Here is a 17,947-nt window from a genome sequence, read left to right on the forward strand (position 1 = left end):
ATTCAAAAAATAGCAATTAAAACATTGAAATACAGTTCTAGTTTACATTCTGGTGCACTTACTGGTGATGCAAAAGTTCTTGGTGACTTTAAGAGTAAATATTTCAGTAAACTGTTGTTAGCATCAGCTGCAAGTGTTAGCTAGCAAAGACAGAAACCTCCTTGTAGCACCATTAGGTCCTGTTGGTACCAATGTGAAAGGTTCTGGTACTTTATGCAGTGGAAAAAATGCCAAAAGGAGCATCGGATAGGTGAAAAAATGACCTTATAACTAAAAAACAGAACCATAGAATAAAATGTACAGTACTACTACAAGAAAAACAAACACATTTTAAGTCTAAAAGCAACAAAGCAGAACAAAAAAAATGATGGTTATTACAAACATGTCAGGCTTCTGAGTTATATCAACCCAGTGTCATATTTTTTATCATATCTTCCTACTGTTAAACTATTAAATGTTCAAAATAAACTGTTCCCAGATAGCGAGCATATCGCTGTTGTCGGAAGAAAACCTCGTATCTCCAAAATGGTAAGTTTACAGGAGAAGGAAAAAACATACTTTACTTTTAATGTAAGTCAATGGAACCAGACTTTTTTCCAAGTCATTTTGGGTCGTTTCTTTTAGTCCGTTCATCATGAAATTTACACACAATGTAAAGGATAACAAATAATTTCAAATTATATCAAAAACTGAAAAACGTCAAAAATGGAGATACAAGGTTTTCTTCCGACAACAGCGATATATTGGTCTGCTGTCTTGATAAGCTGGCACCCTGCAGACTGTATGCCACAGCCGGTCCACTCTCGGACCACCTATTACTGTCCTGCATACAAAATCTAACTGGTTGCAAATCTCCTTAAACAGCTATTAAATGGACTTTTATTTTGGAAAATGAACTACAAACAAGAGAAAAGAAGATTAATGAATAGCCTAATATAAAATTTTGTTGAAAATGTTGTTGCTGGCACTGTGCTAGATTGGTTACAGCTGAATAACCAGCTTTATTTATAATATTGCTGTTAAAATGATTTACTAAACTAATTAATAAAGGATAATGAAAGAACGAAATGAAGGAAAAATAAGTAAACAGGACTGTGAGTGGAAAATGAGCAATGAAAAGTGACACTGTGTCCAACACTCTGCTTAACCACCAGTGGGCTGCACTGAAATCGCTGAGCAAAAGGCCAGAGGGCCGCCAGCTTTGCCGTAAGCAGGCCAACAGTGGGCCGATATCCTCTGGGCAAAAATAAGAATGACTGTCAATGTAATGATTCAGTTTAAGATAACCTTGTCAATGCGATGTGAAGTGAGTGAGTTGCTACACGGAAAATAACTCACTAGTATCCCTACATTCTTTTTCCCAGTAATATTGTGAATGACAGTGAACGGTTCCTTAAGTCCTTTTTACCTCCAAACGTGTGAACTATGAGGATTTTAAGAAACCGCCTTCAGTGGAAACTTCCGAAATGCTGCAGTTGCTTCTCTGAAGCCGAGCTCTGTGTGAAAGACAGTGAAAGGGCTTCAGATAGTTCAGTTCTTTTTGTTTATGTGACCCAGGACTAGAATGAGAGCAGCTTCACTGCTGTGTTTCCTCCAGGTCAGCGGGGTCACACGGATCAATCTCAGACACCAATCGGTGAGGGTAGAGTTTATATTGGAACCAGGTGGGGTCTGGAGAGAGAAAGAGAGAGAGAGAGAGAGAGAGAGGGAGAAATGAAGAGATCATGTTTTTTTAATCTGTATTTTTATAGATTCCTGTATTTGAAAGCTGTGAGGTTGAGCAGGACAAGCAAACAAGGTTTTATACATGCATCTGCAACCGAACTGGTTGTGAATGATAGTGTTGGTGTGTCTAACCGAGGTAGCAGCTGGGTGCGGTGAGCTGTCCGTCGAAGCACGTGGCCGTGGCTGTGAAGCTGCAGTGCTTTTGCGAGTGTTTACAGAAGAACGTTACATTCTCCCCATGAGTGACCATCCCGTCCGTCAAATCATAGGGCCAGCGCTTAGCCCCGCCCACTATCACCCTGCTCCTCTGTGCTGGGATTGGACAGCGGGCTGGGTGGAGAGAAAGACAAACACAAAAGACAACCATGCTTTAATAATATGGTTTATATAAAAAAAAAACATATGGAATAATATAGAACATGATTATATGAGTAAATCTGGATGGATTAAAGATATAGAATAATAGTCATAGTAAATGGTAATTACTGAATAATTATAGATACTGAACAATTCATAGTAGATACCGAATAATTTATAGCAGTTACTGAATAAATCATAGTATTTACTGAATAATTTACAGTAGATACTTAATAATTCATAGTAAATACGGAATAAATCATAGTAAATACTGAATAATTTATAGCAGTTACTGAATAATTCATAGTGGATACTGAATAATTCATAGTAGATACTGAATAATTCACAGTAGGTACTGAATAATTTATAGTAGATACTGAATAATTCATAGTAGATACAAATAATTTATAGTATTTACTGAATAATTCATTGTAGATACTGAATAATTCATAATAGTTACTAAATAATTTATAGTAGATACTGAATAATTCATAGTAGTTACTTAATAACATAGTAGTTAATTGATACTTTATAGTAGATATTGAATAATTCATAGTAGTTACTTAACTTATAGTAGTTAATGAATAATTCATAGTCGATACTGAATAATTCACAATAGTTACTGAATAATAAGCTCAGAGTTTATGGGCTTAAATACAGTCAGATCAAATGTGAAATTTAATGCAGAATTTGATTTCCTTTTTCTGTTTGTGTGTATGCAAGTCTGCTATTGTGTGTTTTGGATTGTAACGTCAGGCCTTACCGAGGCCTGCAGGCCTTGCAGCTAAAAAATTAGCCAGCTGGCTAACAGTAGCACATGTACTTTTGTAAACAAGGAAAACAAACAAACAAAAAATAAAGAAATAAATGCCCTCACCTCGGCAGAAAGGCACGGTGCTCCACGTGCCATTTGACTGACATGTGACTTGGTTTGGCCCGTCCAGCAGATAGGTCTTCTTGCAGAGGTAATAGATGGTGTCGCCCACTTTATATTCGGATTTCTGGACGGCCACCAAGTAGCCACGGTCAACCTCCAGCGGAGGTGGACAGAACACACCTACGGGACATGAATACACGTCTTTGGATTAAACTTTAGACTTAAGAATGAACAATAAACATTGTTATTATGTCAGCAGGATTTGACTGGCTGTGGGCTAACTGGCTGATTGGCTAATTGCACCAGTAGAAATGAATGCCAAGGCCTTAAATTGTTATGACCTCATGTAAAGTACAACCACAAACGATTGTAGTGCCATCTAATAACCACCAGATGGCATGTGAGGGTTTTAATATAGAGAAGCAAATACAGCATGACGTGTAATTTCATACTGATCCAGCAGAGGGCAGCATAGCAAAGGAAAACATGTTTAAAATCCAGGTGCACATTAGTAGTGGGCAACTATGATGCTTTTCTGAGTATGTAGGTACTGATAGGTATCACCAGTACACTGAACAACTGCATGGATCATATAAAGACAGATTTATACAAATTATAAAGAGCTTGTAAACAACAACAACAACCAGTGCAGACTAACTGCATAACTGCTGTATTGGAACAATATACCGACCAGATATCAACCCATTATGGCACTTAATTTTATTCATACAGTTTATTTTTCCTCTTGTGCTCACTATATGTTTAGAACCATTCAATAAAAACAATCATTATTATGGGAGTGGCCGTTGTTCAATACAGCACTGCTGTTTAGCTGCTCCAAATTGTTCGCAAAGCTGAGAAAAACAAAACATTGTGATGTGTATTATGTATCGTGGAGTGATATTTTTACCATATTGCCATAGCGTGCTTATAAATACTCTCACATAATGTTCTACCCTCCTCCACCTTCGCCCACACAGTCTCTCACTCCAGTTTCTCTCCCTATAGTTTGTAGCGGAAGTGCTCAGACACGCTCATTCACATTCACATGCACAGACACTCACGGATTCTGACAGATTCAGTTGCCTTTCACATTCCACACGTCCACACGCATCTCATATCCTGCTTTCTGCAGACTCTTCCTGCTAATCTCATACATCCAACCTTATAGTCTTGCATAGATTTCATTAAGAACGCTCCACTCTGCATACTTTGTTACCCTGTTCTTCAGTGGTCAGGACCCCCATGGACCCCCACAGAGCATGTGCTATTTGGGTGGTGGGTCATTCTCAGCACTGCGGTGACACTGACATGGTGGTGGTGTGTTAGTGTGTGTTGTGCTGGTCTGAGTGGATCAGACACAGCAGTGCTGCTGGAGTTTTTAAACACCTCAATGTCGCTGCTGGACTGAGAACCACCAACATCCAGCCAACAGCGTCCTGTGACCACTGATGAAGGACTAGAGGATGACCAACACAAACTGTGCAGCAGCAGATGAGCTATCGTCTCTGACTTTACATCTACAAGGTGGACTGACAAGGTAGGAGTGTCTAATAGAGTGGACAGTGAGTGGACACAGTGTTTAAAAACTCTAGCACCATTAGAACACCATCAGAACATCATTAGAACTCCATCAGAACATCATTAGAACTCCATCAGAACACCTTTAGAAATCCATTAGAATGCCATTAAAACACCATTAGAAATCCATTAAAACACCAACAGAAAACCATTAGAACACTATCAGAAACCATTAGAATACCATTAGATCACCATTAGAACATTATTGGAACTCCATTAGAACACAGTCACAACAAATTTAGAACATCATCAGAACACCTTTAGAACACCATCAGCAAACCATTAGAACAAAATTAAAACGCAATCAGAATGTCATCAGAACACCATCAGCAAACCATTACAATTTAGAACCACATTAAAACACCACCCAAAAACTATTAGAACTCCATTAGAACACCATGAGAAAACCACTGGAACATCATCACAACACCGTAAGGACGCATTAAAACAAAGTGCTAAGAATGACCCACCATCCGAATAATATCTGCTCTGTGGGGTCCTGAGGGGGTCCTGACCACTGAAGAACAGGGTAACAAAGTATGCAAAGAAACAGATGAACTACAGTCTGTGATTGTAGAACTACAAAGTGAAACTATATGGTCAGTGGTCACTGATAAAATGGACAGTGAGTGTAGAAACAAGGAGGTGGACTTACACATCAGTACAGGTGGGCTAATATGACGATATGTTATTGCTATCATGATAAATTACGTCATAAAATGTTTTTGAGTATAGTACTGGTACGGTCAGCACTTCTGTAATACTGAGCATTGCCCTTGCAAACAGAAGGTGCTAGGTTCGGATCCCACCTGAGTTGGCATTGAAAAATGTCCCAAGCATGAAGCCTAACCCCTAAAATTACATGTGGGTTGCTATCAAAGCCCCTCACCTTCTGACGAGAAGGTCCTGGGTTCGAATCCCTCCTGAGATTGCCTCCTAAAGTTACATGTGGGTCACTATCAAAATGTTTCACTTTCCAAAGAGAAGGTACTGGATTCAAATCTCACCTGAGTTGGCATTGAAAAATGTCCCAAGTATAAAGCTTGTATCCTAAAATTACATGTGGGTCACCATCAAAACAGCTCACCTTCCAAAGAGAAGATGCTGGGTTTGAATCCCACCTGAGTTGGCATTGAAAAATGTCCCAAGTATGAAGGCTGCCTCCTAAAATTACATGTGGGTTGCTGTCAAAGCCCTACACTTTCCGATGAGAAAAGTGCTGGTTTCGAATCCCACCTGAGTTGGCATTGAAAAATGTCCCAAGCATGAAGCTTGCCTGCTAAAGTTACATGTGGCTCACCACCAACACATCTCACCGTCCGATGAGAAAGTTTTGGGTTCAAATCCCATCTGGGCTGTCTTTGAAAAATGTCACAAGCTGCTACACATCACACACAGACACTTACGCTGACAGATGGGATGAGGGTAACGCCACGTCTGGTTCTCATGGCAGAAATTTTCACTGTTTCCAACCAGCACGGATCTGCGAGGGGAGGGGGAGGGATGAGAAAGGCTGAGAAAAAGGAAAGGCTAGAAACTGCATTCTCTCTATTCCTCTGTGTTCTTCTCTTTCTCACCCCATGGCACACTGGTACCGAACAGTGGCTCCTGCTGCAGCACTGCCCTCCACCGACAGCAGCTCGTCATCAGGGAGAGGGCAGGAAACACCGGCCTCAGAAACAGCAGGCTTTACCTCAACACTGCCCTCTGAGAGAGAGAGAGAGAGAGAGAGAGAGAGAGAGAGAGAGAGAGAGAGAGAGAGATGAGTTACTACCAAAGACATTCTTTCCCTTGAGGACCACATATTCCACTTATTCCAACCTCAGAATTAAACTGTGTATGTAAATGGCTTGTGTATGTAAATGGGCTCTGTTCTGAAATGACTGCCCTGTATTGTGCCTTATTCACAAAGCCTCAGAGCTGAAACACTCAGCGTGAGTGGGCAGGGCTAAACTGCTGTGGGCTGAATAGGTGGATATAAGTAAAAGACTTGGTTCTTGTGACATCACAAACATTGAATTCAATATGGGCTGTTTTTGCTGCTTAGTTTTCACATATAGACTGTATGGACTGAATGTTTTGAAACAATACCATTTACATATTACTTCAAACTCCTTTATTTGAACAATACATGGGAAATTTCCACCATATGGGCACCCATTGCTGATACAGGCTTTGAGTTGTGCACAATTTTTATGATCCCCATAAGAAAAGCACTGATAAATAGAATCGGGCACTCTGGAGCAGCCGCTCATGAGCTTAAGGTCACCATGCCCAACGTCATCTATGCACTGCCATTGTATAAAGGTTAAATCAATACACTGCATGATGTCTGAGACATTGAGTGTGTTTACATGCACTTAATAATCTGATAACTGCAGAAAATCACTTGCACTTGGATAATCAGATAATGGGGAAACTCCAGGTCCACATGAGTCAGACAGTAATCAGATTTCTGCTTTACAACCAGCCAATAAATTCACAGAAGAAAACTCAAACTTCCTGCCAGGGCTATTTTGTTAAAACATCGCTCCGCTTTACCTGAAAATATGAACAAACATCATCTAGAAATGAAGAATTTTAAACCCTTCATTTCGTCAAGCATGTAGTCGGTTTCAGTGTCGCTCCAAAAGTGTTTTGGAGCGTCTCGCGGCGACGCTGCTCACTTTTTTTAACATGCACAGACTGAGAAACCCGAAAGAAATCAGAGTAAGAGTTTACATGCACTGAGAAATCTGATTACTGAAGTAAAATCCAGCCTTTTTATCAGACTTCTTAATCAGATTTTTAGACTTTACTCAGATCTAGGAAATTGAAGTTTACATGACCATTTCAATAATCAGATAACTGCAGAAATGTGATTATGATCGGATTATTGTGTGCATGTAAACACACTCAAAGTTTTATGATAGTTTTGAGGTTTTGGCCTTAAAAATCTATTTATGGTGGAGGGATACATGCAGGGCATTGTGAGGCAAAATAGTCCCATCAGTAGTACATATAAAACTCAGAAGACACGTGTAGGTTCACTGGTGGTTTGGGATAGTAAATAAAATGTCTATATTTGTGTTGTAGTCATGGCGACCCCTGGTTCCTATCACCACCACTGTAAAGAAAACTGAACCATTTCACACCAAACCACTCTGAATCACTCTGCTTACATCTCACACACTGAATTATGCAGAAGCTTTGGGAAATAGATGGAATTTCCCCCTTTGTTCCCTGTAGAGGATGTAATAAGTATATCTGTGTTGCTCATACTTCATTTTAGTTGAAGTTAGTTTTGCAGAAACACTTGTGTGAGGTTTCTAGTGTATGTAATCGTTCTGAACGTGCTGTCGTTTACTGAGGAGAGCTGCTAAAAATGAACGGGTGAAAACCACATGTCAGTTAAAGTCTAAGGTAATAACAGAGGACACTGGGAAATGCACAGGCAGACTGGTGTAAGACTGGCGATGGTGGGCAGATGGGTGAGTGAGTGGGCGAACGCGTGTAGGTGGAACGGAGCACAGATGAATAGGCCGAGTGTACAGCTTTGGTTTAAACGCTGCAGCCTCAGATCATCCATCTGCTCTGATCTGTTCACACATTCCACTGACTCAGATCTGACAGGCTCTAATGTGTGTGGGTGACTTTACTGGTGAGACTGGTGGAGAGAGAGAGAGAGAGAGAGAGAGGAAATCTAACACATTTACACTGTATGTGCGCTCCATCAGTGAGTCTGAGCTGCAGGTGTTGTAGGACTCACTCTAAACGCCCACAGCTCCTCTCTGGATGCTGCTTTGTTCCTGGAAATATCTCCCATCGTACACATGTGGGCATGTTCCTGTGTCTGTTACAGTATCTTTGAATGTACAGATACTAGTTTGAGCCTGATTTCAGATTGCTGCAGAAGGGAACCCTTGGGGTCCACTAGGCCTTCAGTGAAGGCCTAATGATCTCTATGAACTTAAAATACTTTATTTAATTTTTATTTAATAGTATAATCACTTCTTGTGTTTAGACTTTACAAGGATCAATAATAGTCTTGTTTCATTGTTAAGCTTTAGTTGGAAACAAAAAGGTTACATTCTTGAACTGACCAACAGAAAACTGTCCAATCAGGATAGTTTTCTCAGTGGTATCCAGGTAGAGACAGCCAAGCTGCTCCCCCATTGGTCAGGACTTCAGGAGCTGCACAGAAGGCCTTACACATTAGATCAACTACACAGATAATCAGGAATTGACAAAGGAATCAACCATTTATATTTAGATTTGAAAGGGGGCTAATTTTGTAAGAAAAAAACACTCTAGCCCTTCTGGAAGTTCTAGATACATCACTGACTGTGAATATGAGCCGTAACTAATTTGGTTAGGAATAAAAAACAGCGACAGCAGGACTCTTTTCCGAAAAACTGACTTAAATCTGACACATACAAGCTCAATCACAGGCTTATGTCTGTTACAAGACTCAAATAAAATGCATGTATTGACTTTTACAAGCTTCAGAGGTCCGTGTTTAATGAGAACAGCCAAAAAACATTTGTGTGAATTGCTGTTAGCATAACATACTATTAGAAACCTCATAGATGTGCTAGAAAATGAACATTATTATTATTATTAGAGGCTTTTTTTCTCTTTGTTGAACAAGTAATGACATTTATAGCTCAAACTGGCCTTCACTGGTGTTTATGTTTGTATTTGTTTGGCTATTTTTCAGGTCTGTCATTTTCTAATTATGTTAGTATTCAGTCTGACATGTAAGGCCTTCTCTTCAGCTCCTGAAGTCCCAACCAGTGGGAGAGCAGCTTGGCTGTAGCTTTCTAGATACCACAGAGAAAACAATCCTGCTTAGATCATTTTTCATTTCAAGATTTTAACCCTTTTTTCCCAGCCAAAGCTTAACAATGAATTAAGAGTACTTGCAGAGTTTAAATAGAACAAACATGATGATTATATTAAATAAAAAGTAACTAAAAATTGTAGATAGAAGTCATTAGGTCTGTTCTGAGGGTTCCCTACTGCTGTGTACATCCTAATAGAACTAAGGAGTTGGACAGAGTTGCTAGTTCATTATGTCCACCAAACTTGTAGACTCATTGGTCATTTTATCAGAAACAGTTACCATATAGGTGCACATTGTAGGTTTACAGAACATAGCCTATATCATTATTTGGGTATTATTCTTATTACTATAACTATTGCAAGATATTGTTTTCTGCTGGACACAGAGGTGCTGCTGGGGTTTTACACACTGTGCACACTTACTGGCCACTTTATTAGAAACACCTCTGTTGTAGCTCTACCTTGCTGGTGTACAGTTAGAGACTGTAGCCCATCTGTTGACACACAATCTGTGTTAAATATCCTCATCAATGGTCAGTTTTAGCTTTGCCTACCTATGCACACAGGTTCATCACCGCTCCATTGTCGGTCACCCTGGCACCGGCGTATCATGGCGTCCAGACCGTTGGCCATGGTGTAGCCAGAGTGGCAGCGCACCTCCAGAAGAGCAGAGAAAGAGGGGGATGGAGAGAGGAGCACCACGTCGAAGTGTTGACCGGTAGAAAGAGGCCATGGACACGTCCGTCCTGTTCAAACAGAGCTGTCCTCAGTTTATATTGTGTACTCAGTCAGCCAAGACATGTTTGGTGTTTTAGCACTGGAGCTACGAGGCTAGTCTAGCTAGCAATGCATACCATTTAGCATCATGCTAACTGCATGCCTAAATTACACATTTGCCTCAAAGTGTTTGGAGTTGTTAAGTGATCTCTACAATTAAGGTGTGAAATACAGGGGGCCGTGGGGGGTCCAAGACCCCCTAATTAATCTCTTGGACCCCCTGGAAATAAACTTATCATAAAGTTATGCTGTCCATTAAGGAAAAAAGACACTCAAATACAAATTCAGGGAAAGGTCACCGTTTGTCCTACTTGACAATTAGCGAGTTTCTGTATTTCACTGTTCTTAACTATTCTTAACTAACTAGGGTGGCGCTGTAGCAAATTAGTTCACCCTGTTGGTCATTCAAAGCTTAGCAACTGCAACTGGAATACCTTTGGAAAACTTTCCAGTGTGCCGTAGCATATTTGGGAATCTGAAAACCAATTTTGCAAATTATTACTCATTTCTCAAACTAAAGACACTAGAGGTGATGTGTAAGATCTTAGTTAATCTGTGGAAGAGTGTATTACCAAACTAGAAAAGAGCATTTCCAAACATTTTGGTGCCACTGAAGCTAGCACCAGTACCGCTAAGGCGAGTAAGTTAGCAGTTAGCCAACGCTGGACAACCAAGATGGGACCCCCCCCCAAACACCAAGGAGTATTTCACACACTGTCTACATTGTTAAAATGAAAGTCAGCTCAATTTAAAATGATAAAGTAGCTGATTACACAGCTTTTCTAGAGTTAACACAACCTGAGAACCCTAATCAACCTGAGTTCACCCAAATCAGACATCTTAGTTTAGTCTAAAGTTCTTCCAACTCTCATTTTTTAGTTCTGCATTGCTGTTTAGTGTATAATATTGAATTTGTTTTACATTTTCCCACATGGAACTTGTTACATCACATATTTTCTGCTCTTGGGCGTCACTTACGGAGGGCTATGGCAGCACTGGGGTTCAAACTCAATACAGACTAATTTATTTAGATTTATGTGTCCAAAAATGTTTAATACACTGTAGAAAATGTGTTTTTTTACTGTGAAGAGCAGCATGGTCACATGAGGTGCAACTATCTAATAATTCACCCCAATAACAGGAGGTGGTGAGTTTGAAGCCCATTAGCTACAGCTGTCCATGTCTGAAAGCCCAAAAGGAGAAAATGTCTGATGGGATTGTGTGATGGAAAGAGTTCCAGCTATCAGAGGACGAATTCTACATTGTTTACCTAACTGAGACGCAGAGCTAGAAAAGGAAGATGGGAGAACTCTTGACTCAAGAGGTTTGACTTGGGTGAACTCGCCTACTTCTGAACTTGCCTTCTACTTTTACAGTGTAATAGACTCGATGATGTGGTTTCTGACACTGTATGACTCACTATTATCTACAAACATGGACTAAAGTACCTCATACAGCTCAGAACAGTAGCAGCCATCATTCTTGTCAGCTTGTTAGCTACATTTGCCTTGTAGCTCCAGTGCAAAAGAAACTTTAGACACCAAACATCTTGGCTGCCCAAGAAATCCCATTAAACCCTCTTCGGTTCCACAAATTTACACAATTTTCCACTTACCCCAGACCAGCCGAGACATGTTTGGTGTCCAAATGTTACTTTTTTGTTTAGTGCTTGAGCGGTGAGGCTAACAGTTTTTCCTGTGAATATATATCCCCAAAACTTCTCTCAGCTCACTTAAACCATATCTAGCTCTTCAGTAAGATGGTGCAGATATGTCAGTGTGGTTTAGTACCCAGTATGACTTACTGGGAGCTATAAAAGTGAACATAACTGATGCTAGGTAAACAGGTGCTACATAAAATTGCTGCCTCTAGCTTTTAGCTTAGTGTTTTGTTCATTGTAGAAGTTCAATCTATCCTGTAAATATATCCCAAAACTTCCCTCTAACTACATCCAGCTCTTAGATAAGGTGGTGCAGATATGTCAGTGTGGTTTTATACTCAGTAGGACTTACTGTGAGCTATAAACATTAACAAAACAGATGCTAGGTAAACAGGTGCTGCCTCTAGCTTTAAGCCACACAGTGTTTTGTTCATGTTTATAGCTCACAGTAAGTCATACTGGGTTCTAAACCACATCGACAAGCCTGCACCACCTTAATGAAGAGCTGGATGTAGTTTGAGGGAAGTTTTAAGGATATATTTACAGGAAAGACTTCTAAAATGAACAAAATACCGTGTAGCTGAAAGCTAGCTAGCCATTTTATGTAGCACCTGTTTACCTAGCATCTGTTTTGTTCATTTTTATACTCACAGTAAGTCATACTGTGTTCTAAACCACATTGATAAGCCTGGACCACCTTAATGAAGAGCTGGATGTGGTCTGAGAGACGTTTTGAGGATGTATTTATAGAAAAGATTTGACTTCTATTGTTTGCTAGCAATGTTAGCCCCCAGCACTAAGCTAAAACAGCAACAGAGCATGTCTTGGTCAGAGATGGATTGACTACATCTGGGCTTAAAGTGTAGTGTAAATTTGAGTCACTTCTAATGAATGTTTAAATTAATCCTGCTAGAAATACCAGCACAGACCAGCTTGGCTCACCAGCAAAACCAGAATATGTTGTGTTTTGGATGCTGGTATTCAGGTCAGCAGCAATGTAAGTTAATATGCTGGTCACCACCAAAACCAGCATATTGTTGCTGTCCAAAAATCCCAAGTATGTCCATTTGTTTTCTATATTATTTGTACACAGCAGTTGCCCAGTGCATCATCTGGGACTTTCATGATGAATGGACCAACAGAAGTGCTCCAAAATTGCTTGAAATAAAATCTATTTACATTAACTTATGTTAAAAGTTAAGAACGCTTTGGTTCTCCTGTAAAGTTCTTTGGAGAGCAGCGATATAGTGTGTTTTGGATGCTGGTATGCTGGTCAACCAGCATGACTGTGCTGGGTGACCAGCTAAACCAGCAACAGACCAGCACTACACCCTTAAAAAAGATGGTTCTTCAAGGGTTCTTTAGTAAAGAAAATGGTTCTGTATAGAACCATGAACACTCAAAGAAAGGGTGAAGCCACACATGAATGCTTATGTATAATATTACCATAAGTGCTGAAAACCCAAGGAAAAGGTTCTGCATATCACCAAAAATGGGTTCTTCTTCCTTTTTGGTGCTACATAGAACCCTTTTCAAAAATGTTCTGTATAGAACCATCTGCAGCACATTCTCCATCAATCTAAAGAACGATTTCATGATGCAAAGAACCCTTTAATCATGCGTTCTTTAGATTGATGGAGAATGTGCTGCAGATGGTTCCATACAGAACCTTTTTGAAAAGGGTTCTATATAGCACCAAAAGGGTTTTTTTATTGTAACAAGCTCAACATCCTAACAATAGAAGAACCCTTTTTGGTGCTATAGAGAACCTTTTCCTTGGTTATTTAGCGCTTATGGTAATATTACACATAAGCATTCATGCATGCCTTTTCATTATATGTTATGAAAGACGTGTTTTATGCAGTTAGAACCTTGAATTAAAGTGTTAACTGGAGCTGTCCAGGTCCTTATGACCTCTTTTATGACACTGCAGATGTCTATGGCTGTAAGTGTTGGTGTTGTGATGTTAATAGTCTGACCTGGGGCCACGCAGCTGAGTCCACACTGTCCGTCACAGAGGCACTGACGCTTGTTGGCGCAGTCTTTGTCTTGCTGGCACTTTTTCGGGCATGTTCTCCTCCTCTCGTTACCCAGAATCCTATCAGGGCACTGTTCGATCAGCTCCGCTACAGGACACAGCAAATCACACATAAAACAAATACCATAAACTGTCATTAGAAAACCTCGGAACTTTATAGCAGGAGGAAAAAAACACTCTTAACCTCAATGCATGTTAATGTAAATGGAATTGAATCACTTTTATGTAATTTTGGACCATTTCTACTTCATTTTATAATGAAACATGCACGTGATGTACAGCCGCAAAGACGCATTGTCGTGAGAAGTGCTGGCATTTTAACAACAGTTTCAATTTTTTTTATCTTTTCAGTTTTTAGAGATTTTAGTTGCAAGTCTAAAAGAGCCACATTACTCAGTGCATAATTGAGAAAATCAAACAGCAGAGACTTTAACATATAAGTTATATGTTAATATAGTCTAAACTGAATCTTAACACTGATATAAAACATGACTGGATAATAGTTTATTGTCTCTGACTGAATCATTCTTAGTGGTTACTGCATAATTTATAGTAAATATTGAATAATTCAAAGCAAATGTTAAATAAATAATAGATACTGAATCTCATAGTAAATGCTACATAATAATTAATAGTTATTGAACTTATTCTTAATAGTTACTGTATAATACTTAAACACGGAATAATTGATAGTAGTTACTAAATAATTCACTGTAAATATTAAATAATTTGAAGTATTTACTGAATAATTCATAGCAGTGTACATTAGAACCTTTATGTAATATAGAACCTTTATATTACATTACTACTAAATATTATTCTACTCTAAGGCTACTCTGAATTATTCAGAAACTACAACAATTATTCAATAACATTAATTATTTAGCAACTAATATGAATTATTCAGTAACTACTTAAAAGTATTTAATATTTGCTATGAATTACTCAGTAACTTCTATTAATTGTTCAGTAAGTACTTAAAATTATTTAATATTTACTTTGAATATTCAGTAACTACTATAAATTATTCAGTAACTATTTAAAAGTACTTAATATCTGCTATGAATTACTTAGTAACTTCTATGAATTTTTCAGTAACTACTAAAAATGATTTAATGTATGCTATGAATTAATCAGTAACATCTATGAATTATTCAGGAACTACTTTAAAGTATTTAATATTTGCTATGCATTAATCGGTAACTTCTATAAATTATTCCGTAACTACTTTAAAGTATTTAATATCTGCTATGAATTACTCAGTAACGTCTATGAATTTTTCAGTAACTACTTAAAATTGTTTCATATTTGCTATGAATTACTCAGTAACTACTAAAAAAAAATAATTTTTACTATGATTTATTCAGTAACTACTATGATTGATAACTACTTAAAATTGTCATTTTTTTTACTATGAATTATTTAGTAGTTTTAGTAGTTGCTGAATAATTCATAGTATATACTAATTAATTCTAAGTAGTTACTGAATAATTCAGATACTGAATAAAACAAAACAATCATTTGTTATCATAAAAAAATCATAACTGTAAAACGTTATCAGTGCTGTCATTAGAAAACCTTTAAAATGGAGTTTGGATATGACCTCAGTAAATTCTATGGATTAACTCTGATGTATAGACTCACAGAGCTGCAGACCTCCTTCAAAGACTAAACATTCCCCTCAACCTTCACACACTCTTAAAGGGGTTCCTCAAGGGTTCTTTGTGGGACTATAAGGCTCTATAAATCAAATAACCTCCCAAAGGGTTCATGTTCTCCACAGGAGGCATGACAACAGAGCACTGATAAGACACACCAGTGATAAGAGGAGAATCTAAAGAATCCTGGACACTGGGCTGTGCAGTGCTCTCCAGTTCGCCCACTGGGGATGGTGGGGGTTGGACTCCATGTGCACTGCATTTAGGCCTGATTACTTGTGAGGTATATGGAAGCTGTGCTGATTGAGGCGATTTCAGGAAATTCCATGCTGATGAAGGGCCTCCTTCTAAAAGCCCAATGTACCCGTCTAATGTATATAGAAGGGTGGGGGTTTAAGTCAACACGTGCCGCTTAAATTACTCATGCTCGTCTGAATGCTACACTACACTCTTAAAAAGGTAAAAAAAACATTCCTAAATGCTTCTTTGCTTTTAGGAATAAAAACCTTTATCAGTGTAGAACATTTACAGGATGTGGAAGCTGTTAAAAGTGTAAAAAGGTTCTTCACACTCGCACATCTCATTCACAAAAATCCTCTCGAAGGCTCTTTAGGAACCAAAAGTGGTTCTTTTATATCACTCCAAAGAACCCCTTTTGGAACTTCTTGAAATGCACTGAGTAGGAAAATAATGTAAGCAGTGCCTTTCTCTTTTAAAGGAAGAAAAGAAAAAGGAAGGAGAAATGGAAAATAGTGTAATTGAAGAATGATAAAATGTTACTAATTCCAACCTAATTAGAGTTAATGCATTATTTACATTTATCCATTTAGGGATAGATTCATCAAAAATACATTTACACCTATTGTGGATACAGAATAATTCATAGCAGATACTAAACAATTCATACTGGGTACTGAACAATTCACAGTAGATACTCAATAATTTATAGTAGGTACTAATCAATTCATAGTGAAAACTAAAGGCTTATAATAGGTACTGAATAATTCATAATAGATATTGAAAAAATCATAGCAGATACTGAATAATTCACAGTGGACACTGAATGATTCGTAATAGATTCAGAAAAATTCATAGTGGATACTGAATGATTTATAATAGATACTAAAAAATTCATACTGCATACTGAATAATTCATACTAGATACTAAACTATTCATAGTGGATACTAAATATCTCATACTGGATACTGAATAATTCATACGAGATACTGAACAATTCATAATGGATACTGAACAATTCATAGTGGATACTGAATAATTCATTCTAGATACTGAACAATTCGTAGTGGATACTGAACAATTTGTAACAAATACTGACTGATTCATAGTGAATACTGAACAATTCATAATAGATACTGAACAAGTGGATACTAAACAGTTCATAACTGAATAATTCATAGTACATACTAAATAATTTATTGCAGTTATTGAACAATTCATAATGGAGGCTGAATAATTCACAGTGGATACAAAATGAGGCACATTAGTGTACAGCTTAAAGTCTCTCTCTCTCTCTTTCTCTCTCTCTCTCTCTCTCTCTCTCTCTGTCTCTCTCTCTCTCTGTCTTTCTCTCTCTCATGCATCCACTCTCATCCTGAGTGCTGAGTGAGACTCACCTGCAGGCTGGGCGAGGCTGCTGAGGGCCCAGACGCTCAGCAGCAGAAGAAACAGCACAGACTTCTCCATCCTTCGCTTCTGCTCGCTGGAGAGCTACTGAGGGAGTAAAGGAGAAGAGGGGGCTATAAAGATGGGGGAGATGTGAGGAGGGGGGGTAGGAGGGGGTATTGTGATGGGGTGATCATGAGGGAGGAGTGGAGCAGAGGCCGAACGCAGGAACACACACACACACGGACATCTGGTTTGTGTTTTGAACTCTGGGTAAAATTCCCTATAAAGGACCTTTCACCCAATTCTCTTAATGCCGAGCGAGCACAAACAGTGACCCTCACGGTGTCCCGCACACTCTCTCACCCACAAGCTCATCCTCATCCTCGCTCTGTGATGCACGTCACTCCTTAAGTGTCCACAGAGGCACCGAGCAAAACCCATCCTAGAGGGCAGCTGGAGTTGGCTTAGCTTTACTACAGGAGGCTGTGATGTAATATGCGGGGTCTGATTGGCTGATTGGTCCATAATAAAGTATCTGTTTAATTTAGCCCAGATTCAAAGGTCTCAGACCGGAGGGTCACACGGTCAAAAAAGAAGAAAAATAAAAGTAAATAAAGAAAAAATGTTGATGAATCAAGCAAAATTACCTGCAGATACAGCAATAAATTTTTACTTAATAAGATTTCTTAGAATTAGAAAAAAGATCTTGTGCTGTAAATGACCTTATAATCTAGAAATCAGTCATAAGACAGAAATATGTCATTGGTGTAAGACATTGTGGCTGGATTTCAGCAACACTAATTTGATATGATGTCATAAAAAT

The 17,947-nt window shown here is 38.6% G+C and overlaps 1 protein-coding gene across 1 annotated transcript; it reads right to left on the minus strand.

Moving 5' to 3' along the window:
* Window positions 1-679: 679 nt before the first annotated feature.
* Window positions 680-17,244, minus strand: ntd5 (ntl-dependent gene 5). Its single transcript, XM_036595590.1, has 8 exons — window positions 17,133-17,244; window positions 13,781-13,927; window positions 9,919-10,110; window positions 6,118-6,247; window positions 5,947-6,023; window positions 2,960-3,139; window positions 1,858-2,055; window positions 680-1,671 (listed from the first exon to the last, which is right to left on the minus strand). Exons 1-8 carry the CDS (start codon window positions 17,200-17,202, stop codon window positions 1,577-1,579), a joined length of 1,089 nt encoding a protein of 362 aa, XP_036451483.1. The 5' UTR covers window positions 17,203-17,244; the 3' UTR covers window positions 680-1,576.
* Window positions 17,245-17,947: the final 703 nt, after the last annotated feature.

Source organism: Colossoma macropomum, unplaced genomic scaffold (genome assembly GCF_904425465.1).
Source record: "Colossoma macropomum unplaced genomic scaffold, Colossoma_macropomum, whole genome shotgun sequence".
In the NCBI taxonomy this organism is placed as follows: domain Eukaryota; kingdom Metazoa; phylum Chordata; class Actinopteri; order Characiformes; family Serrasalmidae; genus Colossoma; species Colossoma macropomum.